The sequence below is a fragment of the Musa acuminata genome, chromosome BXJ3-9, assembly GCF_036884655.1.
Source record: "Musa acuminata AAA Group cultivar baxijiao chromosome BXJ3-9, Cavendish_Baxijiao_AAA, whole genome shotgun sequence".
NCBI lineage: Eukaryota > Viridiplantae > Streptophyta > Magnoliopsida > Zingiberales > Musaceae > Musa > Musa acuminata.
Window position 1 is genome coordinate 8,512,891 of NC_088357.1, and position 26,658 is coordinate 8,539,548.

A 26,658-nucleotide genomic window follows, 5' to 3' on the forward strand; every position below is an offset into this window, starting at 1 on the left:
CCTATCATCCAATCGACACTGATCACGACTAGCAAATGCTACAGTAATATTGCTACATATAGTAGTAGTTGTCACAATCATCATAGTCGCCACAACTGTCACAGGTAGCATCGCTACATGTGATGCTACTACAGTCACTGTAGTTGCTATAGGTAGTAGCTCTGTTGTAGTCACTGCACACAATGACACTACTACAATCGCTTGTGACCAAGGTAGGTCGGTCATTATCGGTTATTGTAATCTATGACGCTTTCACTTCGTGCATAATCATTGCCCACCATTGGACTAGCGACCATCAGAGACCATCATCCTCAATAATACTATTATCAATAACAAGTTGTTAATAGTTGTCCATTGATCAAACAAGAGGAACCTCACATCACTCATGAGCATATGATAGGATGAACTAGATAGAAAGTAGATCAACAACATAAATATATCATTCAAGTATCGTAAATGAAAATGGAACAATACTTTTTTTGCAAGCGAATGATACTAATAAATATATCTAAATACAAAATAGTTTTGAAATACTTTTACAATATACAATATTTGACTTCAAAACATATCTTTGAAACCAATTGTAAGCATAAAAAAATATGATTATGGTATTATTATGTGAGATACTTTAATGCTAGAAAATTGGAATCAAATAATGATATATCAAAATTTACGATGCGTACCTTTCGATGCTACTCAGAAAAGATTTATCTGATCTATGAATATACTGTTATTGGATCTAAAAACTACAATGATAATGATCTATAAAAAAAGCTAGATTTGTCTTCTCCTCTTCTTCTATCATTCATAGAATTGCTACGAGTAATGGATTAACGACATAGGGGAGATGAGAAAAGATTTATAATATCTTAATAATTGATTCATATGACTAAAAAGAGATAAGATACTCTCAATAGTAACATGTATCATAATGAATAAGGTTTGTCTATTTATAAGTAATAGAAGATGATATAAGATAAGTAATTAGAAGAATCTCTCGTATCTCTTAAAGAATCATATCATAATTAATTTTTTATTAATTAATAATTAAAATTAAAATATAATCATATTTATTATATATCTTATCGAATTAAATAAAATCAAATAATACAGATCTACTTCTTATCCGTCATGCAAAACGAGCGACCCCTCATCGTCCACATCTCAGCTTGACAGTGGAGTGGAAATGAGTGGAGCAGCAGTGCCTCCCACCACCACCACCACCACCACCACCACGTAGGCCTTCAAGTGGCACAGCATTTACATGATGTGTGGGGATTTCAGGCCACCACATGAAGTGACTGAGGATTGAAGAGGAAGAGATTCCACTGGTGGTGGTGGCTCACAAATATAGGCAACTTCCTCGAAGGTTCGCGGTCTGAAAACAACAGCTAGGCTATAACTTCCTTGAAGGTTCGCGGTCTGAAAACAACAGCTACGCTATTAATTCCCTCTCTCTCTCTCGGATGAAAACTTCACGTAGGGTTAAAGTGGGATAAGATTTATCCTGGACATCGACAGTAGTCTTTGTCGAATTCAAGCATGTTGTCGTAGTGCTGAAGTTGACATGATCTCGTCACAGAAATTGAAACCACAACTTCGATTTACCGTCTTGCAAATGTGGTTTTCAGATGAACAGTAGCTGATTATATTAGAACATTTAGCACAGTGAATTAATCCACACAGAAGAAGCAACAACTTGCTTCCATCCTTCTTCAACGAAAAGCTATGTCTGAAGGAGCATGATGTAGCAATTGCATATATAAAACCATGATTTCTATGCACATCACCCTCAGGATTAAGAATTCGTATTGCACTCATCGAAGTTCAACTTGTAGCTCGTTGAATCGTATCTAAACACCGGCTTTCTTCTCCTGTTCCTGCTGCAACGCCTGATCTTGCTCAACAAAGCCCTCCATCTCAACCTTGGTGTGATCTTTGACAAGAACCTTCTCGCTCGCCTGACTCCTTCCTGCCAACAGTTCGCTCCCTCATCACCGTCTTCGTGCCGCAGAGACCTGTAACCGGTCCTACTCTTTGGCTTCCCTAGCGGGCATCGAAAGCACAACAAGGGAAGGCAAGGAGTCTCTGGTCCGAACTCCTCGTCGTAGCCTCGGTAAGCAGCCATGAGAGAGAAGGATAGATGAAGAAGAAGAGTTGATCGATGAGGGATTGATGAGCCATTGGAGGGTATTTAAAAGGAGGAAGTCGGGAGGAAGAGAGAAGGTGGTGGGAAATGCTTCCTTGCATCCGCGTACAGGCTGCGTGTTAGCCAATGATGCTTTGGCCACTTCATACGATTCTTCTCCCCGCGAGAACTCTCACGGAAGCAACGCTTCGTGAACGCTGACAACGTCGTCGGGACTCCCGACAGTTATCGTGTTTCGACTCCCCTTTCAGGAACGTATCTCAGCCGTTCGTTAGTAGTGAATGACTGTGGTGAATGCTACAGAAGAACGCAGTATAGGTTTGGTCAAAATAATTGACATGCTCAAAGATTTGATCAAATGTTTCTACTTAATGGTCAGTGGCTGTAACATAATTAGATCCCAATGTGTCATATACGATTGGATACTGATTAATTAATTTAAATTATATATAACCGATATAAGAAAGTCTTTTATCCAAGACTAAGTTTTTTAATTAATTAATTTAGTATATATATATATATATACCCACATTTTTATCCAAGCGAAACAAAAAAAATGTCTTTCCAGAAATGCCCTCAATTGAATACAACATTAGGTGGGGAATTGAAGCATATTTTTGAATATTTCGGTAATTTCGAGGCATTGAGTCTCCGAACTCGAACGCCATAACCGTCTATGCTACCCGCGTAGTCTTCGTTCTTCCTCTCACGCCTCAGCTCCGTTTCTCCTCCCTCCTTCTCTTTCTTCGTCGATCGATTCGGTATAGTGCCGAAGAGAAGCGCGCAGAGGTAAGATCTGTGAGCTCCTGATCCTTTCCTCTTCGATTTTTTTTTTCTCGCTGATTTTTCTCGAATTTTGGTGAATTTTTCCCTTCAAAATCGATGCGCATTTGTGGGTCTGACGCCCAATTCCGCCCCCCACCACCCCCACCCCGAAAGACCGACATATTCTCTTCTTGGTCTGCTTTCAATCTTGATTTTGTTCGGATCTGCAAGAGAAACCCCGTCTCCGGTGGGGTTCGCTCCCGGATCGGGCGCCAAGATGGGATCCTTCCACGGATTTGGCCTCTGGTTTCTGGTCTCTTGCTTTTCCATCCGATCCGGCGGTGGGTTTTCCACGAGTATCAGATAGGAGATGTCCTCTCGGATGAAGGTGAACTCCCTCAACCATCGAGACCGAGATGCCCTTTGGTTACTATAGCCTCCCTTTCTGGTGGCCACCGGAGGGCTTCAAGGATAGCGCCGAGAACCTCCGCTAGCTCCTCATGGGCGACCCCATCGAGAATTCGCTCTACCGATTCAAGATGTGCACCAACGAGTCCGACATCTTGCTCTGCCGAACCGACCACTTATCGGCCCAGGACTTCAACCTCCTCGAGAAGCAGACCGACGAGGTGTACCGGGTCAATGTGATCATCGACCAACCTGGGTCTAGTTGTACACCAACTTGGCCAATGATGGGCAAGTACGAGGACACCAGCGTGACGAGGGTGGTGGGCACCACTGGAGATGCGGCCGATGTGATCCGGACGACGGACAAGGCCAGACGGGGCAAGCCCGGGTGGATGGTGGTCGGATTCGAGGCGGTGCTGTGCAGCGCTGTACAACGCCGAGCCGGTCGAGGATCTGAAGATGTATGATAAGTACCCGGCGAAGATCCAGTGCGATCCTACGATCGTGGCCATGAAGCTGAACGAGATCCAACCTATATAGTCTTCACCTATGAGGGCGCGTTCATCGCGGGCGGTATCAAGTGGCCATCACGTTGGGATGCTTACTTGAATATGGAAGGGGCAAAGGTTCACTGGTTCTCGATTCTCAATTCTCTAATGGTGATTGCTTTTTTGACCAGCATTGCTCTTGTGATCTTATTGAGAACCGTCAAAAGAGATCTCACCCAGTTCGAAGAGCTGGATATGGAGTCGAAGCGCAAATGAATGAGGAGCTCTCAGGATTGGAACTTGTTGTCCGGGACGTATTCAGGGCTCCAATCCACCCATTGCTGTTCTGTGTCACGGTAGGTGATGTGATGCAGATGCTTGGTATGGCAGTTGTGACCATCGTATTTGGGGTACTTGGATTCATGACCCCTGCATCCGGTGGAACCCTGGTCACATGAATGCTGTTCTTCTGCTTGATTTTCTGAATTGCAGTAGGGTACGTCGCTGTTAGGATGTGGAAAACGATCAAAGTAGAGATCACTCTGGCCGGGTTTCAGTCTCCTGGTGTGTTGCTTGTTTTCTCCCTGGTATTGCCTTCCTGATCTTGACAACATTGAATTCCCTGTTGTGGGGTAGCCACAGCACTGGATCAATCTCATTCTCCTTGTTCATTGTGTTTCTGTTGCTCTGTTCTTCATCTCAGTTCCACTTACTCTTACTGGCGGTTTCCTTGGTGCCAAGGTACTTCACGTCGAGTATCCTGTTCGAACAAATCAAATACCCTGTGAGATCCCTCCATAAAATCACCCACCGTGGTTGCCAGAAATTGGCGCAGGGACTTTAACCTTTGGTGCTCTGTTCATTGAGCTTAAGAAGAAGGTCTAGCATTTGGATGGGGCGAGTCTATTATGTTTTTGGCTCTCTCTTAATCATCGTGTTGGTTCTCCTTGTTGTCATATGTGCTGAGGTTTCTCTGGTCCTTGCTTGCATGCACCTATGTGTGGAAATCCTTCTTCTCTTCTGGATCAGTGGCTATATACATCTTCTTGTAGTCGGTACTTAGGTTTCTCTGGTCCTTCTTTACATGGATCTACGTGGGTAAGAGTGGAAATGGTGGTGGAAATCCTTCTTCTCTTCAGGATCAGTCGCTATATACCTCTTCTTATACTCCGTGAATTCTGTTTTTGATTTTACAAGTTTAAACGGCCCTATCTCTGCTACCCGCTTCCTTGGTTACTCATTGTTCATGGTCATTGCTATCATGCTTGCCAAAGTATAAACGGCCCTATCTCTGCTACCCTCTTTCTTGGCTACTCATTGTTCATGGTCATTGTTATCATGCTTGCCACTGGTACAGTTGGATTCATTTTTCATTACATCTTCTCATCTGTCAAACTGGATTAAACTACTTCTGCAACGAGAGTTTCTTAGTGAAGATGGCCGTAATTGAAGTTATTGATGCAACTGGAACAAATACGAAGAACATAGGATCTAGTTGGTATATTGATGTTATCTTCATTTGGCAACTTGGAAAATCTATATGGCACTCGGTATTTCTTTTGTGCTCTTGTTATTATTGATTGGCCATAGATCTAGATATACCAGTTTGTTACCTGCATTCTGAGACTCTTCAGTGTGCCAGAGAATGTATAGATTGAACTATCGATATCCTCTCTCTGTCTCTGTCTCTCTCTCTCTCTCTCTCTTAAGTTGTAAGCAATAGTCAATCAGTTCACGTCATTTTGAACAATGAATACTATTTTGTTGCATCTAGAATTTCCAAGCTTCTTTACGTTCCTCCTGTCATACAAATATTTGAACTGCGTAACAGCTGATCTTTGAAACTTCTTTTACATTTCATTTATTCTGCTACATAATTGTTGTGCTTGGTAGTTGGTTTTTTTGTGAAGTTTGTTTAGGGTGATGATCTGGAGAAGCTTGTTTGCTGCACATACCAAACGTTTCTCTCAGCCACCGGAGTCTAATATTTTAATTGGTAAAATTAAACCATGAGAGAAGTATTTGTGCTCTGCATGATGGATCTTAAAATCTTTTATGTTCTGCTTTATTATTTCTTCGAGGATTTTAAGTGGGCCTTCAACAAAATCAACTTGTTGAAGATTAGATATTCTTTGACTCTAGATAATGGTGCAAGCTTAGAAAGTGAAGAAATTTGGCATACTTACTGTGCTGAAAGTGACTATACATTTATCTTATTGAAATAGAATTATGCTTGTATTCCAAACTAACCACGGATCCGGGCTGCACAAAAATTCATTTGAAAGGAATTTCACATGATTAGTGAAGAAGTATGTTGTGTGATTGTTGTACTGAACTCTAAGAAGTTTGATGGAATTATGATTATATTCCAAAGTAGCTAGTGATATGGGTTGCAAAATAATGTCTTTGCGAGCAATTTTATATGATTAGTGTAGAAGCATGTTGTATGATTGTTGTACCAAACTCTAAGAAGTTTTGTTGTGTGATTATTGTTCAAGAAACTTTGTATATTCAAACTTGTCACCATATTTGATATTCTAGTAAGGATACTCGAAAGATGTACAACCATGATGTATGATTAATGGAGGTTAATTTTGATGCAATGTATGGAGTTCAAATTTTGTCTCAGTGTGGCTCATATTTAAGTAATCTTGGTGGAGAAATGGTTAGTTTATTTTATACAACAGCTTAGTTATTATGTATCAATCAATCCATAACCTGATTTAGTTATATCAGCGGTGTATGTTGCTGAACCTGATCCAGTGCCTGCAACCGCAAGTGCCATGCTTCATGACATAGGTTGCAATTTCCAGATTACATGTTGCTAATGATGAGAAGTGTAGATTGATAGACTTCTGCAACTTAATATGAACTCCCATTCCTGGAACCCTGAGAAAGTTTAAGATCAATTTTTGTCTAGTAGAAACTGATCATTTTTTTAGTATTGCAAGAAGAAAAGAAACTGATCTCTACCAGCACTACAATTACGATGGCTTTTCCCCATCCAGGAAATAACTGTATATCATATTGCCAAAACATACATCAGTGGTAAGTGCATTTTCTATTCTCTCTAACACAAGATTTTTGGATCATTATTCTTGCAGAAGTAAATTTTTGGGTTGTTCTCTGTTGCCAATGACAGTTGCACAGGTTTGTCCCACTCAATCCATTCATTCAGATCATGCAGTGATTTTGGTTAATGTCACATTAAAAGGCTGCAGGCTGAGGTTTTGCTCTTGCGGATAGCAGCGATTTGTATGTCTGTCTTAATTGTTCGGATGGACTAGGGACAGAAGCTTCATCACTCATTGAAGTCTCCGCGGGTGTCGTCAGGTGCGTACTGTTCAGATGCAATAGATCAAATATCTGAGATATTTGCTGTTCTTTTTTGCTGTCTTCTTCTTGACTTTATGCGTGTCAGTCCAAAATCTGCTGAAGTATGTTCATATATATTATGTATACATATAGTCATATATAATGTGTGTTCATATATTACAAATATACATAAAGTATGTTCATAACTCACTCAAGAATATTTTCTTTGATTGATCCTTCTCTCATTCCTTCTAGATTCTGCTTCAAGAGAAAACTGGACATAACTTTAAACACTTAGATAGCTGGTATCAAGGTTCCTGATTAGATGAGGGCAAGGGTACTGATAGAATAACCTTCAGATAGATTCTTTCTTTCATCTCAGACTCCCTACGGTGTCTGTGGCTTAACAAAAATGAAGCTAGATTTCGCAATCGTCGGACCGAACCTCCAACTTTAGTCTATATGAATGGAACTCTTCATGCCAATCCTAACATTGATTGCATTCTAAAATGTGATGATTTTTTCACTTCTCTTGACCTCTCTGGAGGTGTTGGATACATCTTCAAAACAACTAGCAACACTGTCTTTGTTGTTGGTTGCTCCTTTTGTAAAGCTTGCAACCCTATGATGACAGAAGCCTTTGCCCTTCTAGAGACCATTGAACAAGAGGAGAGGGAAAGCTGGATGAATATATATGGGTCTGACTTGATGCATTGACCAGTATCAATTATGTAAAGGGATCTGCATTAATGCCATGGCATTTGAATGCTATTGTAGCTTATATTAGAGTTGTGTTTGTCATTTCATTCATATTTGTCACCTACATAGGAATCCTAATAATAGCGGTCATGACCAGGCAATGTTTGGAAGAACCACTGGTTTCTCATCTTTTTGTAAAGCTGATGGGATAGGCTCGTCGTCTCAATCCTCTTGCGATAATACGATGCTTTTCTTGACCTGAATGAAAGTTTCTTCGTTTTGAAAAATGATACGACCTTTCTGCACTAGGAAAGCAATGCCAGTGCGGTAGCGTATGGTCACAATTACTCCGTGATGAGGACGGTGGCAGTGATGACGACGGAGATTTATACTGCGAGAGCAACAGGCATTTGATGGTGCTAAAAGCGTCGTTTATTTGAGTCATCAATGTGTCATTCCTTCGTGACGTCTGTGTGGTTGAAAGATAGACGTCGTCTGCATCTTGATGTTCATTAACTTCCTAATGATCTTTTATTTGTTCCTTCAGGACTTGTTTGATGGCTATCACTTGGAAGCAAGGACAACTCTCCGCAACATAATACGAGACATATCAAGCCCCTACCACTGCCTTCTATAAGCACCGAGAGGGAAGAGGTACATCATTTATTCTCATTATACCTGCAAACTATTCTGTTCATTCTGTTGTTCTGATCATTATACTCACAGACCTACCTCGTTCTTCTCTCGTCTTGAAGGTGTAAGTGGGGAAGGGAATTGAGCAGATGCAGGCAGCGGTTGCGGTTCTTGATCACGTCCTTTATGCTTTCTATCAGGCCATCTTTTTTTTTAGCCGACGGTATCTCTCCCTCTCTCTCTCCTCCAGGTATAAAACAGAAAGGACGAGTCGCAAAGGGCTGATAAAGTGGGCAGAGAGTGACAGAGAGAGAGCCACCATTAGACGTCATGCCTATCTCATCTGACGAATGCGTAGAGATATAGGGAGAGTCTGACCCACCCTTCTCTTTATGAATCGTATTTTGTTAAACAGAGATATTGGAGGTGGCTGGGAAGTGTGACAGCCGTGGAGAGAGTGACCGTCAGGGTCAGAGTCTGCTAGGATACTTCTATATACCGACTTGTGTTGTTCCAATGCGAGCTGCATCTGCTCGATCAGTCTATTACACAGAGAGAGAGAGAGAGAGAGAGAGAGAGAGAGAGAGAGAGAGATGGCAGGAGGTGGTGTGGTTCATGGGCCGGTGGGGGTGGCCAAGGAGAGGGCGCAGCAGTACAAGGGAAGGGTAACGCCGTACGTCGTCATGGCCTGCTTGGTCGCTGCCGTCGGTGGATCCATCTTCGGCTACGACATCGGCATCTCAGGTAAACCATTCCTGCAAATTCTATATATAATTAATCACCAGCTCTCTTCCTCCTCCTCTCTAATTCTTCCTGTAAGGAAACAACGATTGCTAAGGGATAACTCCGAAAGATGCTAAGGGATAACTCCGAAAGAAAGATTCAGATAAGAGAGGAAAAAGGGTGCGAGAGATTAGATCTTGGCCGGGATCGGTGCGGAGGTGGTGGGAGGCTGCGGCTCCGTCCACGACGCCTCATTGAGTGACGCGTACAAACCTGTCCTGGTCTCTCGTGTTGGGGCCGATCGCCAGCGGTGAATCGAGCCGGGTCCCCCACCTCGTAGGTAAGATGCATCGACACGGGTCTTCTAAAAGGAAAGATCAAACCCCGTCGGTGAACGAATACTCGAGATAATAAAACAATACACGGTAAAAGAACTATTTGCAGTCCCTTCCCACCTATGTAGTAGAGTTGGTGGCTGCTACCGTAGTAGGTTCAGCCGCTATTTGCAGGTCAGGTATAGGTTGGGTGCTTCTCCCCATAAGCTGCATGCTTAGGTTACACATCCATCGTGTTGATATGAATCGATTGGCCCGTTTCACCAACTCGATTGATGTCGTGAAGCGGACAGAGTTTCCGTTAGGATATGTAGTAGTGGTTGTTGAGTTGATATTGTTGTGGGAAACAACTTTGAGCCGTGGCCTCGGGGCCTACACGGCTTGGTTCAGGTCCGAATGGGTGGGGATCTCGTACAGCGTCCCCCGAACCTACCGAGGGAGTGGTGGTCTGGCGTCCGATCGGGGCGATGTACCCGTCTCTTCCGGGCAAGCGCTCCTCGCCTGGGCGTCCGGAGGGAACCTTCGGACTCGCACCTGCACAAAGGTCAAGCCGAGATGCTCAGCTCAACCCCTTCGACGATCAAGTTAGCGGAGGCGGAGGAGATTTTGGATGAAGAAGTCTTTTTTTGTCCCCCTCCCTTCGTTTAGAACTCTGGGGTATTTATAGGTAAGTTTAGTGTTACCTGATGTGCCTGCCTGCAGGAGCAGGACCGTACCTCTGATGGCGTCTGATAGTGCCTTTGGTGTTGCGTGGAGAACCGAACTGCCGTAGGATATGGGCGTGCCTCGGTCGGCGTTCCAGTCCGCTCGACCGGGTGCTATCGGGTTAATCGAGGCAGGGGACGTCACTTGGGGCAGGTGACGTCAGGCCGAGTCTCGTCGCCATTATTACCCTCATCATATCCCCCCCCCCCCCGAAGGAAGCTATGCGTCGGTCGCTGTAAGGGGAGTCCGATGCATGGCTTATGCCTTCAGGTGGGCTGGCCGCGCAAGTGTGTCTCGAGGGGCATGGAGTCAAGGTGCCGAGGAGCCGAGGAGCACAACACAAGCGGGCAAGCCACGGAGGTGTGGTCTCGGGGGGCATGTAGCCGAGGAGCACGACGCAGGCGGGCTGGCCACGCAGGTGTGGTCTCGGGGGGGCATGGAGCATAGGAGCCGAGGAGCACGACGTAGGCGGGCAGGCCGTGCAGGTGTGGTCTCGGGGGGCATGTAGCCGAGGAGCATGACGCAGGCGGGCTGGTCGCGCAGGTGTGTCCCGGGAAACATGGGGCCGAGGAGCACGACGCAGGCGGGCTGGCCGCGCAGGTGTGGTCTCGGGGAGGCATGGAGCCGAGGAGCACAACGCAGGCGGGCAGTCCGCGCAAGTGTGGTCTCGGGGGGCATGTAGCCGAGGAGCATGATGCAGGCGAGCTGGCCGCGCAGGTGTGTCCCGGGAAACATGGGGCCGAGGAGCATGACGCAAGCGGGCTGGCCGCGCAGGTGTGGTCTCGGGGAGGCATGGAGCCGAGGAGCACGACGCAGGCGGGCAGTCCGCGCAGGTGTGGTCTCGGGGGGCATGTAGCCAAGGAGCATGACGCAGGCGGGCTGGCCGCGCAGGTGTGTCCCGGGAAACATGGGGCCGAGGAGCACGATGCAGGTGGGCTGGCCGCGCAAGCATGGTCTCGGGTGGCATGGAGCCGAGGGGCCGAGGAGCACGACGCAGGCGGGCAGGCCGCGCAGGTGTGTCTCGAGCAACGTGCGGCCGAGGAGCACAACTCAGTCGGGAAGCCGAGCAGAGGTCGTGGTCTCGGACAACGTGCAGCCGAGGAGCACAGCGTAGGCGGGCAGGCCGCACAAGCGTGGTCTCGGGCAACGTGTAACCGAGGAGCACGACACAGGCAGGCAGTCCGCGCAGGTGTGGTCTCGGGAAACACGCGACCGAGGAGTACGGCGCAGGTGGGCTGCGGCCGCGGGAGACGGCTCAGGCGGTGCTGCGGCCGAGAGGCACGGCTCAGTCGGGCTGGCTGAGCAGAGGTGGTTTAGGGCAACACGCAGCCGAGGAGCAGGACTCAGGCGGGCGGGCCGCGCAGGTGTGGTCTCGGGGAGCATGGAGCCGAGGAGCACGACACAGGCGGGCAGGCCGCGCAGGTGTGGTCTCGGGCAACATGCTGCCGAGGAGCACGACGCAGGCGGGTTGGCCGCGCGGAGGTAACTATCTCGGGCAATGTGCGGCCGAGAGGCACGGCTCAGGCGAGCAGGCCGCGCAGGGGTGGACTCAGGCAGTCTACGACCGAGCCGTGCGAATGCAAAAAGAGAGTTAGGCTGAAGCTAACCGCGCGACGAGAGGCAGTCAGGTAGACAAGGAGCCTTTGCTCGGAAGAGACTGAGGCAGGGGCTAGATTCCTTTCCCGAGGATTACACCGAATAGCGACCGCAGGTGCTCAATTGCTTCTATGGAGCCCGCCGCCCAGAGTCGCTCCTCTTCCTCACGGCCACCCAAGCCTCCGCCGCGATGTACTGGTTAGCCCGCTGAAAGCATATCTGGTACTATGGCGGGGGTCGCTCCACAAGGGACCAGCAGAATCTGGAAGGTCGTAGGCCTGTGATAAACGCCTGCACCAACAGAGAGGGATGAGCGTCCGGCCACCCCCGGATTTGTGTTGTAAAGCGATTCACAAAATGGGAGAGGGGCTCGTCCTCTCTTTGGTTGAGCCCGAGAAGTAGTGCAACGGTCAGTTTTGGTCGGGCATAGGCCAAGAAGTTGAGCTCGAAGTCCTTGACGAGCTGGTCAAAGGAGACGATCGCCCCGGTCTTCAGGCCGCTGTACCATGTGCGGGCCAACCCCCTCAGAGTTGTGGGAAACGCCTTGCACATTAAAGCGTCAGAAGTTCCATACAGTGCTAGTTGGGCACGAAAAGCGGCGACATGGTCTACTAGGTCAGTGGAGCCGTCGTATGCGTCCAAAGAGGGGAGTCGGAAGTTCGAGGGGACTGTCTGATTCTGTATTTCGGGCGCGAACAAAGACCCTTGGTGTGCGTCCTCCTCGAGCTCTCCCTTTGAGTTGCGAACCTCCTCCTCTACTTCGTCGAGCCGCTGACTAAGAAAGCGTAGCTGGGCTCGCAAGGAGTCCATTGATTCCGAAGATAATACCTTGGGTTCCGGGCGGCTGCTCGGGTTTTCCATGCCTCGAACCCGGGGGGGGCTGATCGGACCCGAGGCGGAGTAGGGAACTCCGGAAGTGGCGTGTGGGCCTGAATGGGCGGCTCCTGTTGCCGCAGTGGTTGAATCGCAGGCGGGTGCGTCAGATGTGAAACGAGCGGGGTGATGGTTTGTACCATACCCATCAGGGTTCGGACTTAGTGTGCGAGGTCGTGAAAGGCATCGGGTGACACAGGCGAAGGGACGCTCGGAGCGCCCTCGGGCAAAAGCAGACCTGGGTTGTTGAATAAATGCCAGTAGCGTTCCGAGATCGGGGCTAGGTCGTCAACCCATGGCTCGTCACGCAAGGGGCGCTCGGCTTGCGCCCCTGTTAAGAATGATCCCTCGGCAGGGAGTTCGTCGGGGTCAGTCTGAGGATCCCTCGACATTCGGGCCCTCCTTCTAGCGCCAATCTGTTACGGGAAACAACTTTGAGTCGTGGCCTCGGGGCCGACGCGGCTTGGTTCGGGTCCGAATGGGCGGGGATCTCGTACGGCGTCCCCCGAACCCGCCGAGGGAGTGGTGGTCTAGCGTCCGATCGGGGCGGTGTACCCGTCTCTTCCGGGCAAGCGCTCCTTGCCTGGGCGTCCGGAGGGAACCTTCGGACTCGCACCTGCACAAAGGTCGGGCCGAGGTGCTCGGCTCGACCCCTCCGACGATCAAGTTAGCGGAGGCAGAGGGGATTTTGGATGAAGAAGTCTTTTTTTGTCCCCCTACCTTCGTTTAGAACTCTGGGGTATTTATAGGTAAGTTTAGTGTTACCTGATGTGCCTGCCTGCAGGAGCAGGACCGTACCTCTGATGGCGTCTGACAGTGCCTTTAGTGTTGCGTGGAGAACCGAACTGTCGTAGGGTATGGTCGTGCATCGGTCGGCGTTCCAGTCCGCTCGACCGGGTGCTGTCGGGTTAATCGAGGCAGGGGACGTCACTTGGGACAGGTGACGTCAGGCCGAGTCTCGTCGCCATTATTACCCTCATCAGATATCGTTAACCGTGGGGTCATCGTAGCTTGATTCAATGCTGAAAGCGTAAAATTATCCAGAGGGCTCATGAGAAGATTAGAGTGGGAAGAGACTCCGATTGGTGTGGCTTTGAGGCGTTGCTCACTCACCAAAAACGAGTTTGGTATTGTCTCGAGATGCACTTTTAAATTCATCGAGATCCCAGCACAAGCGGTCAATATTGAAAAATATTTTCGATTTGATCTTTCCGATGATCAAGTTAGTAAGATAGTAATAATAGATAAAAATCTTATCTATTTAGGCTTAGGGGTTTAACTTTTATACATGAGTAATCGACGAAGTACGATCGACCACTTCATCGTGTCCCCTTACGTCATCCAACGGCTCATGTCGATGATCAATAAGTATGTTTCTCTAAGGTTTACCTTAAAAAAATGATGACTGTGATAGCATCGTTTGCCAAGGGCTAAAGTTTATCTGGGATAAGAAAGGAATGATCCTCGATGTCAGAAAAAAAAGAATTGAGCCATATCGCTTTGGATTAATATTTTCTGCAACCCTCCCAAAATCATGATTGATGAGGGTGAGAGATTACTTACGACTGGTAACCCAGACGAGAAGGGAAATCTAAGTGAATCCAAATCAGGGGAATGAGCCTCGTTGTGGGAGAGTGAAACTCCCTGCGATTGGCTCGTCTCCCAGGGATCGAGACGAACAAAGGGGGTCCCGACTCTCCTGTCGGAGAGTGAGCCTCGTCTCCGATTGGCTCGTCTCCTGCGATTGGCTCGTTGTCGGAGAATGAGCCTCGTCTCCCAGGGATCGAGACGAACAAAGACCGGAAGATCATGCTCTCCTGCGTACATCATCGCCTAGGTAGCAGTTTACGATAGGATCAGTCTAATGCTTGCTTCATCATTTTCTCCATCAATGCCAAACCTGAATGATGTGTGGCACGTCGCGCAAGCTTAACGGACACCTCGCTTTGTTGTTGTAGCTCAAGCGTTTGCTCTGTTGTTTAAACACTGCGTACTGCAGGAGGTGTCACAAGCATGGACCCGTTCCTGAAGAAGTTCTTCCCTGTCGTCTACCGCAAGAAGAACTCGCAGTCCCACAACAACTACTGCGAGTACGACAACCAGGGCCTCGCCGCCTTCACCTCCTCTCTCTACCTCGCCGGCCTCGTCGCCTCCCTTGCGGCCTCCCCCGTCACCAGGAAGCACGGCCGCCGCGCCAGCATCGTCTGTGGCGGCATCAGTTTTCTCGTCGGAGCCACCCTCAACTCCGCCGCCGTCAACCTGCCGATGCTGATCCTCGGCCGTATCATGCTCGGCATCGGTATCGGGTTCGGGAATCAGGTACTCTCTGCCTCCACTTCACCACCACCTTCTTCGTGAACTGATGATGAACACCGATATGGTGATGCAGGCAGTTCCTCTCTACCTCTCCGAGATGGCGCCGGCGCACCTCCGCGGCGGCTTGAACATGATGTTCCAGCTCGCGACGACCCTGGGAATTTTCTCCGCCAATATGATCAACTACGGCACCGAGAAGATCAAGCCGTGGGGGTGGCGTCTTTCCCTCGGCCTGGCAGCGGCCCCCGCGATCCTGATGACCATCGGAGGCGCCCTCCTGCCGGAGACCCCCAACAGCCTCGTCGAACAAGGGCGGGCCGAGGAAGGCCGCCGCGTCCTGGAGAAGATCCGCGGCACCAACGACGTGGACGCCGAGCTCCAAGACATGGTCGAAGCCAGCGAGCTCGCCAACTCCATCGAGCACCCCTTCCGGAACATACTGGAGCGCCGGAACCGGCCTCAGCTCATCATGGCCATCCTCATGCCCACGTTCCAGATCCTGACGGGCATCAACTCCATCCTCTTCTACGCGCCGGTGCTGTTCCAGAGCATGGGCTTCGGTGGGAACGCGGCGCTCTACTCCTCCGTCATGACCGGCGCCGTGCTCGCCTCTTCCACGCTTGTTTCCATCGCCACCGTCGACAGGTGGGGGAGAAGACCGCTGCTGATCGGCGGCGGATTACAGATGATCGTGTGTCAGGTTGCAGTGGCCGTCATACTAGGCGTCAAGTTCGGCGGCGACAAGCAGCTGTCGAAAGACTTCTCCATCGTCGTCGTCGTGGTGTTCTGCCTCTTCGTTGCCGCCTTCGGGTGGTCGTGGGGGCCGCTGGGGTGGACGGTCCCGAGCGAGATATTCCCGCTGGAGACGAGGTCGGCCGGGCAGAGCATCACGGTGTCGGTGAACCTCCTCTTCACCTTCGCCATCGCCCAGTCCTTCCTCAGCCTCCTCTGCTCCTTCAAGTTCGGCATCTTCCTCTTCTTCGCCGGTTGGATCACCATAATGACCGTCTTCGTCTACGTCTTCCTCCCGGAGACCAAAGGGGTGCCTATCGAGGAGATGATACTGCTGTGGAGGAAGCACTGGTTCTGGAAGAGAGTCATGCCACCTATCGAAGTGGCGGATGAAGGCGGACCAGCAGAAGCAGAGTTGCCTGATACGAGGCTTTAATCAAAATTAGAGCACTGTCGTTAGAGAGTATTGTTGCTACCGATGCACTGTTCGAGTGCTATGCAAGCATCACTTAGTTGTACGTTATCACTAAGCTAACATGTAAGAAGTACAGTCCATGCAAATTTATCATGAGTAAATTTACTACTGCAAACAGATAGTTGATTTAGTTCATGTTAACCTACTATTGAGTTTTTAGAGCGCGCTTCCTCCCTTCCAGTACCGCCTGCCCTTCCCCGTGGTCTCCTCCCCCTCCACCTTGTGTTTGTTACGATAGCAGAGGGCGAAGGTGATGACCAACGAGAGAGACGAGAGGGAGGACTCCCCCATCTCCCTTCCTTTTGTGCACTGTGATAAGGTATATTTTGGGTCCACATCGCGTCACGAGCAATGCCACGTAGCGCTGTAGCCAGGTAAACAAGAGGAGCACCCCCACGCGTCGAGCGAGAGACCGTATCAAGGCATGGCTCGATACGTCCCGGAAAGCTCGGGACGACGTCGTATGGCGCTGTTCCGCGCGTCCCGGAGCGACAACCGCACGAAGGTACCGCCTCACCTCTCGAGGATCGGTCGCTACGCCCGCGTATGATCGACCCTCATACAGTAGCATAAAAGCACCTGGCCGGGACCCGACCAAGAGGGGAAGAAAAAGAAAAACTTCAATCCGCCACTGACTTGATCGTCGGAGAGACCAAAGTCGGGAAACACCCGTCGACGATCTTTTTTTTGCAGGAAAGCTGTCATCGCAAGCAAGAAGGCGCTGATCAAACCCCCGCCGCCGACGCTCAAAGTGGCGTTCGATCGATCTCGACACCTAGCTCAATCGACCAGAGACTCCCGACATTGCCTCGTGGACCAAGCCGTGCTGACTCTATCAGCCACACGACACATCAATCCATCAACACACTATCGTCCACCCATCGACAGGACGGGTGAGGAAGCGATGGACGACGCTACTTGTTATGAGAGCTAGGGGCGAAGATGATGAGGGACAGAAGGGACAAGAGGACTCCCCCACTTCCCTTCCCCTTCGTGCAACATCATCTATCCATTGCTAGGAGAGACGAACAGGGGGCGAAGGCGACAAGCGACGAGAGGGAGGACTCCCTCACCTCCCACCGGCAAGGAGGCAACAAACGAAGTCGCTCATTATGGGAGCAAGGGGTGAAGGCAACGAGCAACGAAAGAGACGAGGGGAGGACTCCCCCATCTCCCTTCCCTTCGTGCTTTGGAAAATATTTCACCTGAAAAATTAAATACTTACATACAGCAGTCAATTAGCATATAAATCAAATCATTTGACAACATCTTCAAATAGTGTCCTTTGCGCGGAAAAAAGTAAATCCAACAGATATAAAAAAGACTAGGAGAAAATGGCAACCTAACAACCAGAAGGTGAACTCAACAACTGCAACTATGTCTTATGCTTCTGTACATAATTTAGAATAATATGCTTCTGTACAAATCTTCACAAGATGAACCATAAGCATACCTATTATATCTGAATACGGGAGTTCATGTCAAAAGTAAGGGTACAAGACTTGCTCTCAACAAGTACAATTCAAAGGCTAAGTAGGCAACAGAAATGCACTCTAATTAGGAGTCAGATTAAGAAAAAGGAAAGCAAACCATTGATTGTAGGCAATGGAACTACAGAAAACAACTAATTGCAACAAAAGTTATCATGAGGCAAATAGAATGTAATCCACAAAATGTAAAATTTAGTTCTCAAGGATGGTTTAAAAGATAGATAAAAAGATGTTCTGATGATCTAGCGATCTGGAAGAATAAGCCTTGACTACTCCAAGAGATGAAACTGATGATTGCTAGGGAGGGATAAATTGCAAGCAATCATAACAAAAATTATATCTCCATCTCAAAACACACATTTCAACTCGAAGATTGACTAACTGCAGGGATAGAATTAACTATCCACAACAGTTGTTCACTTGACCCCAGCAGAGATCCTTCAGTGCTGCAGCAATGACTATATATAGACAAATCACGCAAACTATAACAGACATCTTCCACTGGGGACTATAACAATCACATATGTAAGAGAATAGAAGCTCAAGATTATATGATAGAACTCCAGACAGGATGTTAAACTAGTCATATCTAACGTAGTAAACGAAAGCAATTATTCCTTCAAAACAATCAACAGTACTTCAATCATTGAACGTGACACTGCTAAATGCTAACCCCCTTCATCCAATCTTTTTCTTGAAGAGATTAGAACCACTAAACTGATTTATGTCTTAAGAAAAAGCTACTATGCTAAAAACCAGTATGATACCATTATCATTACCCTTTTCCTCTGATCTCTCATCGTCCTCCAGAAAATATAGAGGAAGATCTTTGAATCCGGAACAGGCATGAGAAGACAATTCCATGATATTTGAATCATGGCAGCTATTTTTCCCCATTAATCCATCATTTTTCGCATTACCAAATCAACTTTTCGCCTCAGGCGTATCTCAATCTTCACTTCAGCATCGGCGTGAAATCAACGCATTCATCAGATGTAAACTGCTTCGTGGCGGCAGATTGTGGCTATCACGAGCACATCAGCTGACCGTCGCAGTTCCATTTCCTTACTTCCCGGCCACACCAGACTTCTTTAAACAGAAACTCGGCAAGGGGAGTGAGCTCGGCGAGGGGGAGACGACGAACCCCGGCCCAGCGTACACGGGTTTGAGATCGAAGAACCCTAACTTCCTCGGCAGGTCGTCCGGGCCCGGCCCGAGCCGACTCGTCGGGCAAAAAACCGAGTCGGCCCAGTCCGGTAGGGCATCCGCGGGCGGGGACGCCACCGGCTTCAACTGCTCGCCGCGCTTCAGGATCTTCACCTCCTCCATGACGAGAACCCTCCTTGGGCGCGTCATGCCGTCGGTGGCGCCCTCGTTCTCGGGCGATGGCCATTGCCTTACGGGCCGCGGCGGTTTGGCCTTTGGAGGCGGCGACGGGGTCGATCGCGGAGGGCAGCCTCGGCCAGGCTTCATCGGAGTGGTGGCGGACGAGACAGGGGGCTTCTTCCGATGGGGCTTCGTCGACGGCAGCTGCGGAGAACGAGATCCGAAGGCGTCGAGATGTAGTCGCCCTTGGAGGCAATCCTGGGATCGGAGCACTGCTGCACCCATCGGGGTTGGAATCACCGACGACGACGGGATCGGCGGGAGATGAAAAGCCTACTGACTATACCTTCGCTGTGGTTGGGTAGCGGGTGGGTACGAACTCTGGTGCGTATATATAAATCGCAGGGCGGCGTTCATGCGTTTTGTCAGCGTGTGGGATCCATTTAGTCGCGAGGCGGTTCAGAACGCGGAGGAAGAAACCAGTCAACAAAGTCGAAACCCATCCATTCCTTACGTGCACTGTCGTTCGTCATCTTAGTGTGGGTCCCACATTTTTCGTGAACCGCCTCCAGACACGAGAACGCAGGTGAGACGGACAGGAAGATGAATCAGCGGACGACGGAAATACTAATGCCGTCGGCCTTGAATCATGTTACGATCGTACCATCCACGTGGCATCAATCTGACGGGTATGATCGTGTTTGGCGGTTTGTTAGACCACGATGGCGCAGGGGCAGTTTCGTCTGGGTGGAAAAAGTAGCAAGTGCGGCTTCTAATGATCAATAGGTTTGGACGGATGTGATGAGCGGGATTCCGCCGGTCGCGATCCATCCGTTCGTTCATTCGTCGGTAGCGAGCGCCATAAACGTGTTCCGCAAGTAAGCATGCGCAGTGTACCATTTCCAGGAAGGTGGCGATCACCGACCTCTGCCACCGACATGCTGTACGAGTGTCGATTGGATTTACCTTTTAAAATATATTACTATAAAACTTTTACCCTAATTGATTTTCACATGAGAGTTATTTTTTAATTAATTAAATAAAATTATTTTTTTTTAATCTTTTTTTAATATAATCTATAAAAGGCTCTCTATCCATAAAAAAATATTCAAATATTAGGAGAATTCATCCCAATAATAAATCCTGATTATAAGTTATGATTATGATAATATCATCTTATTCTATAAGGCATTCAAGTTTTAATTATTATCTCCGAAATACTATTAATATCTTTATATAATATTATAATAGCAGCATGATCCAAGTTATAAATCATCGTTATCGATCGTTCTCGTACTCACATGTTAGTCTTTTATATACTGTGATAAAAATAACACAAGTATAAAATATTATTATTAATTATATATAAAATATAATAGTTACTTTAGATAATTTTTCTTTAATAGATCATATCCTTAGTAATGAAAAAGTTATTATTTATGCTCTTAATGACTTAGAAGACAAATATAAAAAATTAGTGATAATAATTCGGACATGTAACTAACCAATGTCATTTGAGGAATTATATGATAACTTAACTAATCATGAAACATATCTAAAACGAGAAAAGAGGAAGACATGATCAACTATCATAGCTTAATTCAATTATAAATCCAAATAAAAGGGTGATTAGAATAATAAGAACTTTAATAAAGAATTGAATAAGATGTCTTATAAATAAATAGGTAACATATAGAGCTATTATCCTTCATTACACTATTAACTCTATAAACATGATAGTAACTTCAACCCAAATAATTTAAGAAATAACTTCAGTTACAACTATCAAAGAGTTCTAGCATCCTAAGAAAAACAATTAGAAAAAAATTATCTACTAGCTCTACATAAAAAGTTGGACACACAAAAAGGTTATCGATCTCTACACCAACCCTTCATGTCACTTACCTTTTGATCACTATTTGAAAAACTATTTCATAAAATATCAAACCTTCAAAAACTTAAAGTATTTAGATATTTGTGTTATCCTTGGCTATACCTCTATGTTTTACTTAAATTAATACCAAAATCCAAATCTTGCATATTTATTAGGTACTTTCATAAACATAATGTTTTTCATGTTATAATCTTTAAACTCTAAAGGTTTTTGTATCATGTCATATTATTTTTATTGAATACACATTTTCCTTCCAAGATCTTGCTCATTTACTAATGTGAGTCAATACAATAACTATCTATCATTAGGTTTATATGAGTATACCTTAAACCCCCTCTAAGTGTACCACTTAGCACATCAATCAGTAGTGTACCACTTACCACATCAATCAGTAGTTCTCTTTTAGACTTGGTGCTCCCTTATTACTTTACTTCAATAACACCTCATCCGGTATGCAACTTCTCTATCTATTTCTCTATCAACAACTCTATAATACTCGATAAAACAACACTCTCAACACCACAAATAATGTATTTATCCTCTTCTCAACCAAGTGACACCGAAATATATCATACTAATTAGGTACGAATAATTTTCATATATTGAACATAACCCAATAATACCATAGAGCTTCGGCATCACATGTCAATACTTTTCAAAAATGATATCTTCAAATCATGTGAAATACTCGATCTTCATGTTATCACAAGCTTTATGCTTAAGCATTCTAAACCTACAACCATCATCTATGTCAAAAAATATCCAAACTAGCATAATACTATGTGTGAGGAATATGATGCCTAACTCTATAATGCCACATAGACCATTATATTATCTCACCTCGCATAAAATGTAATCGAGTGCAAATAGATCTTTTGAATTAACCAGGGCTTAGATGAATCCATTGCTAGATACAAATTACATCTAGTAGCCAAAGGTTTCACCAATGACCATGTGTTGATTTCACAGATATCTTCAATCTAATTGTTAAACCAATGATAATTCAGCTTATCATGAGTTTAACTATTACTCAAGGTTGACGTGTATATCAACTTAATGTTAATGATGCTTTCTTATAAAAGGCCTTAACTGAAAATATCTTTATGCAACAATCTCATAGTTTCATCTACTCTCAATATCCAAATCATATTTATAAACTATGAAAAGTCCAACGTCTATTTAATTCTTACAATAATAAAAGAGATATATTATATATTTACTAGTCTATGTAGATGACATTATCATCATAGGTAATAATTATCATCATAGGTAATAATTTTATGAAGATCAAGTAATTTCTTAAGTAATTAATTGATCGATTCTCCATCAAAGACTTAATAACTTTATGTTATTTTCTAATAGTGAAAATAATATTTATATTTTCTAGATTTTTTCTCTCTAAAGAAAAGTACATTCTTCATCTATTACCAAAGACGAATAGGTAGAATATAAAAAAAAGTCATTATCTCACTATTCATCATTGAGTTACTCAAATTATATAATGATAGCTCTTCTATGAATCTCATACTATATTAATAAGTGCTTGGTTCCTTGCACTATTTATCTCTTAGATGTCTAAATATTTTATTTGTAGTTAACATATTATCATAATTCATACTTCGACCCTCCACTACGTAATCATCTATACTAAAATGTGTATTGTGATATCTTAAAAGAACTCTTAATTATATACTTTTTTTTTCATAAACACTTATCACTCTATCTCTATACTTTCACTAGTACTAATTGAGTAGGCAACAATGATAATAATATATCTACATCAACTTATATTATCTTCTTTAAAATAAATTTGATTAGTTAATGTTTTAAAAAACATAATACAATCGTAAGATTCACTATTGAAACTGAATATTAAGTCATCACCACCATAATTTTAGAATTCAATTATGTTACTAATCTACTATACAAACTTGACATCACCTCCTAATCCACTCGTATAATATAACTGTGATAATGCAAGTGTCACTTACTTATGCACCAACTCGATGTATACTTGCACATAAAATGCATTACTATCAACTTTTACATTGTTATAGATCAAGTTATTAGATGTCAACAACGTGTTTCTCATATCCATACTTCTAACCAACTAGTAGACTCAATCACAAAGCCTTTCGCTCATATGATATTTCAATTGCATTGGTCCAAGATTAATATTCTTAACAAAAACTAAATTATGTGATAATATAATTATAGATCATGATAGAGGTAAATATAAAAAGATAAATTTGTATTTCTTATATGTTTTAATCCGTAATCAATCTATAATTTGAGGATCAATCACACATTTGAGTGTATACTTGAGAAAAATCTCTCCTTTAAAATCTATCTAAATATATATTACTTCAATGAATGATATATCTCTTTCATAATAATTTTTTTAATTCTTCAAAAAGAATATTATTGGGTAAAAGTTTAAATTTATTAAGAGGTATACAAGATGGGTCATATTTGAATGGGGATAACTTAAAGGACTTATAATTAATCTCATATATTAAAATTTTCTGCTTGGATGTATGTGAGCATTATTACTTATATTTGCTCTTAAAATATTTATTTTGATTCACTTTATAATAAATTAACTAGTAAATTAAGTTTGGGTGATGATTTAGAGGTCATGAGTGTCGGTAAAGTGAAGATCAAAACATTTGAAGGAGTAGTGCATATTTTAGAGAATTTAGCTTATATTCCAAAGATATATAAAAATTTAATTTTTTTGAGTTTTTTTTATTCTCGAGATTATGTAGTTCAAAAAGGTACTTCGGGTTACATAGTCTTAACGAAAGAAATATTGCATCAAGGTTGTATCTATAATGAAGTGTAGAGGATGGTATGTATCTATAGTAATGAGCTTTATTTATAATGCAAAAAAGGAAGGATAATATTTATGATTTTTGGGATGTGGATAGTTGTAAGGGAAAATATTATATTGGTAGTAAGACCATGAGATGATGATCTCTCTTCAAAATGAAATAGTACCATTGATTGGATTCTAGCTACACAAGATGCATGGTGTAGGACCATGAACTGTTTTCGTTTGTGTAGTTACGGTGAATTCTTCAAGTCAATGGTTTAATATATTGCGAGAGATATTAAGTGAAAAAATACTTAGATAGAGATTATTAGGATTGATAAGTATTTTTAGGAATCATAATTATATTCAAACTAGTTTAGAGAGGCCTATTAAATTGAACTCCTCGGAGAATTAGGATTTGTTCCAACAAATATACTTTAAGCCTCGAAGTTTTAGTGAGAGAGATAAACAAAACACTTTGGATGCCGTGAGGATGACATTTAAGATTTTTAGAGACGGTCAAGAGAAAAGTTCTTAAGTCCGTAACGGGGATTGCTCAAAGATTTTATAATTGATCTCATATGTTAAAGAATTTAGATTCTTTTTAAAATATAGATGTAAGTTTTCAAATCATGTTAAATTTTACAAAACAATTTTCTGATATATTTTTTATTATTAATCTTTAATTTTTTTTATTTTAAAATTCTTCTATTCCTTCCCAACATGCTATTAATCTTTAATTTTTTTTATTTTATTTTAAAATTCTTCTATCCCTTCTCAACATGCTATTAATCTCTTCTTATCACCTATATGTGTTAATGCTCGACATGGGTGACTGCCTGTACTAAGTGAAACGCTCCAACTAAGTTCAATTTTATAACCTATTATGATAGAAATCACACATGTCAACATTGATGCTAGAATGTTTTGCCTACAAAATTGATGCCAGTTTCGAACAAAGACCCTTCCACACTCAGGTCAACTTATAATGTCTAGTTAGAAAAATAAAAGTGTTGTCAGCTATATGAAAAAGCAAGCCAAAGACAATATAATGCCTAATTATAAGATAATTACTTGGGCAATTCTCAAACCAACCCATTTTTAGAGAATGAAGAGATTGTGGCATCATTGTCTCCATGATGGACCACCAACATGGATGCTAATAAGGTGTTAATGTTAATGTCGACTAGGATTAGATATGGTTTTGGTTATCCATGTGTAATTTTATGTATATCATTGTAAAAGTTTCTCAAATCTTCTTTTGTTGTGTATATTAATATCATCTTTTATTTTAAATTATTTAACTCAAGCTAATATATGAATATTAGAGAGTGATACTCATATCTTTCTTTCGCTTACATCCCATCCTTTATTCGAGCTTCACTTAGTAATCATAGTCCAAAATAAACAATAGTTTTGTTGGTTGTTCCATAATAAGAATAGGAGAACCTAAGCAAGACTAACAAAAGAGTAAATTGAAGAGTCAATAAGGAGCAAGAGTACTTGACCAATTATATTGAGAGATTATATTGAAGAGTCAATAAGCTCTCAAATCTTCTAACTATTTTTAATACAAACAATAATTATTGTGCATCTAACAAAGATTATAAACACTTAGAAGTGGAATGGGGACAAATGATATGATAGTTATATGCATCTAATCGTGCGAGGCACAATACAACGGTGAAGAACACATACTCGGCCACCACTCTATGAACGCTACATTCATCAGAATCATAGCTGGAATGCAGCCCGATTAAAATGAGAAGAAGAAGAAGAAAGGTGGAAGAAGATGCGCAGTACGATCAGGCGAGGGTGATGGAGGAGAAGTCGAGCTGCGAGGCGATCTCGTCGAGCTGCTTCTTGACGCTCATGTCGATGAACTTGGACCCCGACGATCCGTACCGGATGGTGAACCCGGCGATGAGCGAGGGGTCGAGCACCGCCTTGATCCTCACCTTCTTCGCCCCGGTGAGCCTCTTCACCGTCTGCGCGATCTGGGCGACGTCATCCTCCCCCATGTCCACCACCGACGTCACCACCGCGAGCTCCGTCCCCGTGATGTGGTTGTAGCACGCGTCGAACTCCTTCACGATCTCGGCGATGATGTCGATCCGGCTCATGTCGACGAGGATGTTGAGGAAGTTGACGGTGTGCGGCTGCAGCTCGGAGGAGCCGGAGATCTCCGCCAAGATCTCCCGCTTCTTCTCCGGCGCCACCGTGGGGTTGGCGAAGAAGGACTGCACCGCCGGGTCCGCGAAGAGGCGGTCCACCTTCTCCATGTCGGCCACCGTCGCCTCCAGGGTGCCGTTCGACTTCGCCACTTCCGCGAGGGCGTTTGCGTAGCTCGACGCGGCCGTGTCCATCATGGCGGCGCCGGCTGCCCCGCGGTGGGGGCGGCTCCGGGAGAGCTTGAGGGAGGGGAGGCGGAGGCGGCGGGCGGAGGGAAGGCGGAGGAGGGAGGAGGATACGGGGACCGAGGCGGCTGGGGATGACGCGGCGGATGCGCGGAGACCGGCGGTGGACGAGCGGAGGGTGGCCATCACGGCTCTCTTCCTCTGGTAGTGTGAAGAGGGAGGGAGACGGCGGCGTGGGAAGACTCGTTTTATGGTCGAGGCTACCCGACGGTCAAGATTTATGATCGAGAACGATCGGACGGCCGTAATGTATGTATGATCTTATCTCCTAGTTGCATCAGACGAACGGCGGCCTCAGAGATCCGGTGCAAATGACAGGTGGACACGTGGCTAATCCACCGATGGGCTTATCTGCAAGCGGGCAATTCCCGCCTCGAATAGAACTCTGCCGATCGACGGCGGTGATCGCCTGGGTATGTTTCGGGGTATTTCGTTTTGAGTGCAAAAATCATTTCAATCTTCTCAATTCAATATCGTTATTTCCTTCCAATGCTAATAATAATA

The 26,658-nt window shown here is 45.0% G+C and overlaps 3 protein-coding genes and 1 pseudogene across 6 annotated transcripts; 2 read left to right on the plus strand and 2 right to left on the minus strand.

The window, feature by feature from the left end:
- The first annotated feature begins 2,837 nt into the window (after nucleotides 1-2,837).
- Nucleotides 2,838-6,448, plus strand: LOC135649745 (transmembrane 9 superfamily member 11-like; annotated as a pseudogene).
- LOC108951192 (sugar transport protein 7-like) lies at nucleotides 2,861-16,347 on the plus strand. 4 transcript variants are annotated; one of them, XM_065168485.1, is made up of 8 exons: nucleotides 2,861-2,938; nucleotides 6,915-6,960; nucleotides 7,032-7,143; nucleotides 8,134-8,240; nucleotides 8,372-8,478; nucleotides 8,580-9,201; nucleotides 14,689-15,008; nucleotides 15,079-16,347. In XM_065168485.1, exons 6-8 carry the CDS (start codon nucleotides 9,051-9,053, stop codon nucleotides 16,171-16,173), a joined length of 1,566 nt encoding a protein of 521 aa, XP_065024557.1. In that variant the 5' UTR covers nucleotides 2,861-2,938; nucleotides 6,915-6,960; nucleotides 7,032-7,143; nucleotides 8,134-8,240; nucleotides 8,372-8,478; nucleotides 8,580-9,050; the 3' UTR covers nucleotides 16,174-16,347. The 4 variants fall into 4 exon arrangements, with proteins under 4 accessions (XP_065024557.1, XP_065024558.1, XP_065024560.1 ...); XM_065168486.1 differs by having other exon boundaries at nucleotides 8,148-8,240; XM_065168488.1 differs by lacking the exon at nucleotides 8,134-8,240.
- LOC135649744 (uncharacterized) lies at nucleotides 14,160-19,414 on the minus strand. Its single transcript, XM_065168489.1, has 2 exons — nucleotides 18,482-19,414; nucleotides 14,160-16,156 (listed from the first exon to the last, which is right to left on the minus strand). Exon 1 carries the CDS (start codon nucleotides 19,311-19,313, stop codon nucleotides 18,768-18,770), a length of 546 nt encoding a protein of 181 aa, XP_065024561.1. The 5' UTR covers nucleotides 19,314-19,414; the 3' UTR covers nucleotides 14,160-16,156; nucleotides 18,482-18,767.
- A 5,944-nt stretch (nucleotides 19,415-25,358) lies between these two features.
- Nucleotides 25,359-26,315, minus strand: LOC135648661 (ATP synthase delta chain, chloroplastic-like). Its single transcript, XM_065166537.1, has one exon. The coding sequence runs from the start codon at nucleotides 26,278-26,280 to the stop codon at nucleotides 25,543-25,545; it is 738 nt and encodes a 245-aa protein (XP_065022609.1). The 5' UTR covers nucleotides 26,281-26,315; the 3' UTR covers nucleotides 25,359-25,542.
- Nucleotides 26,316-26,658: the final 343 nt, after the last annotated feature.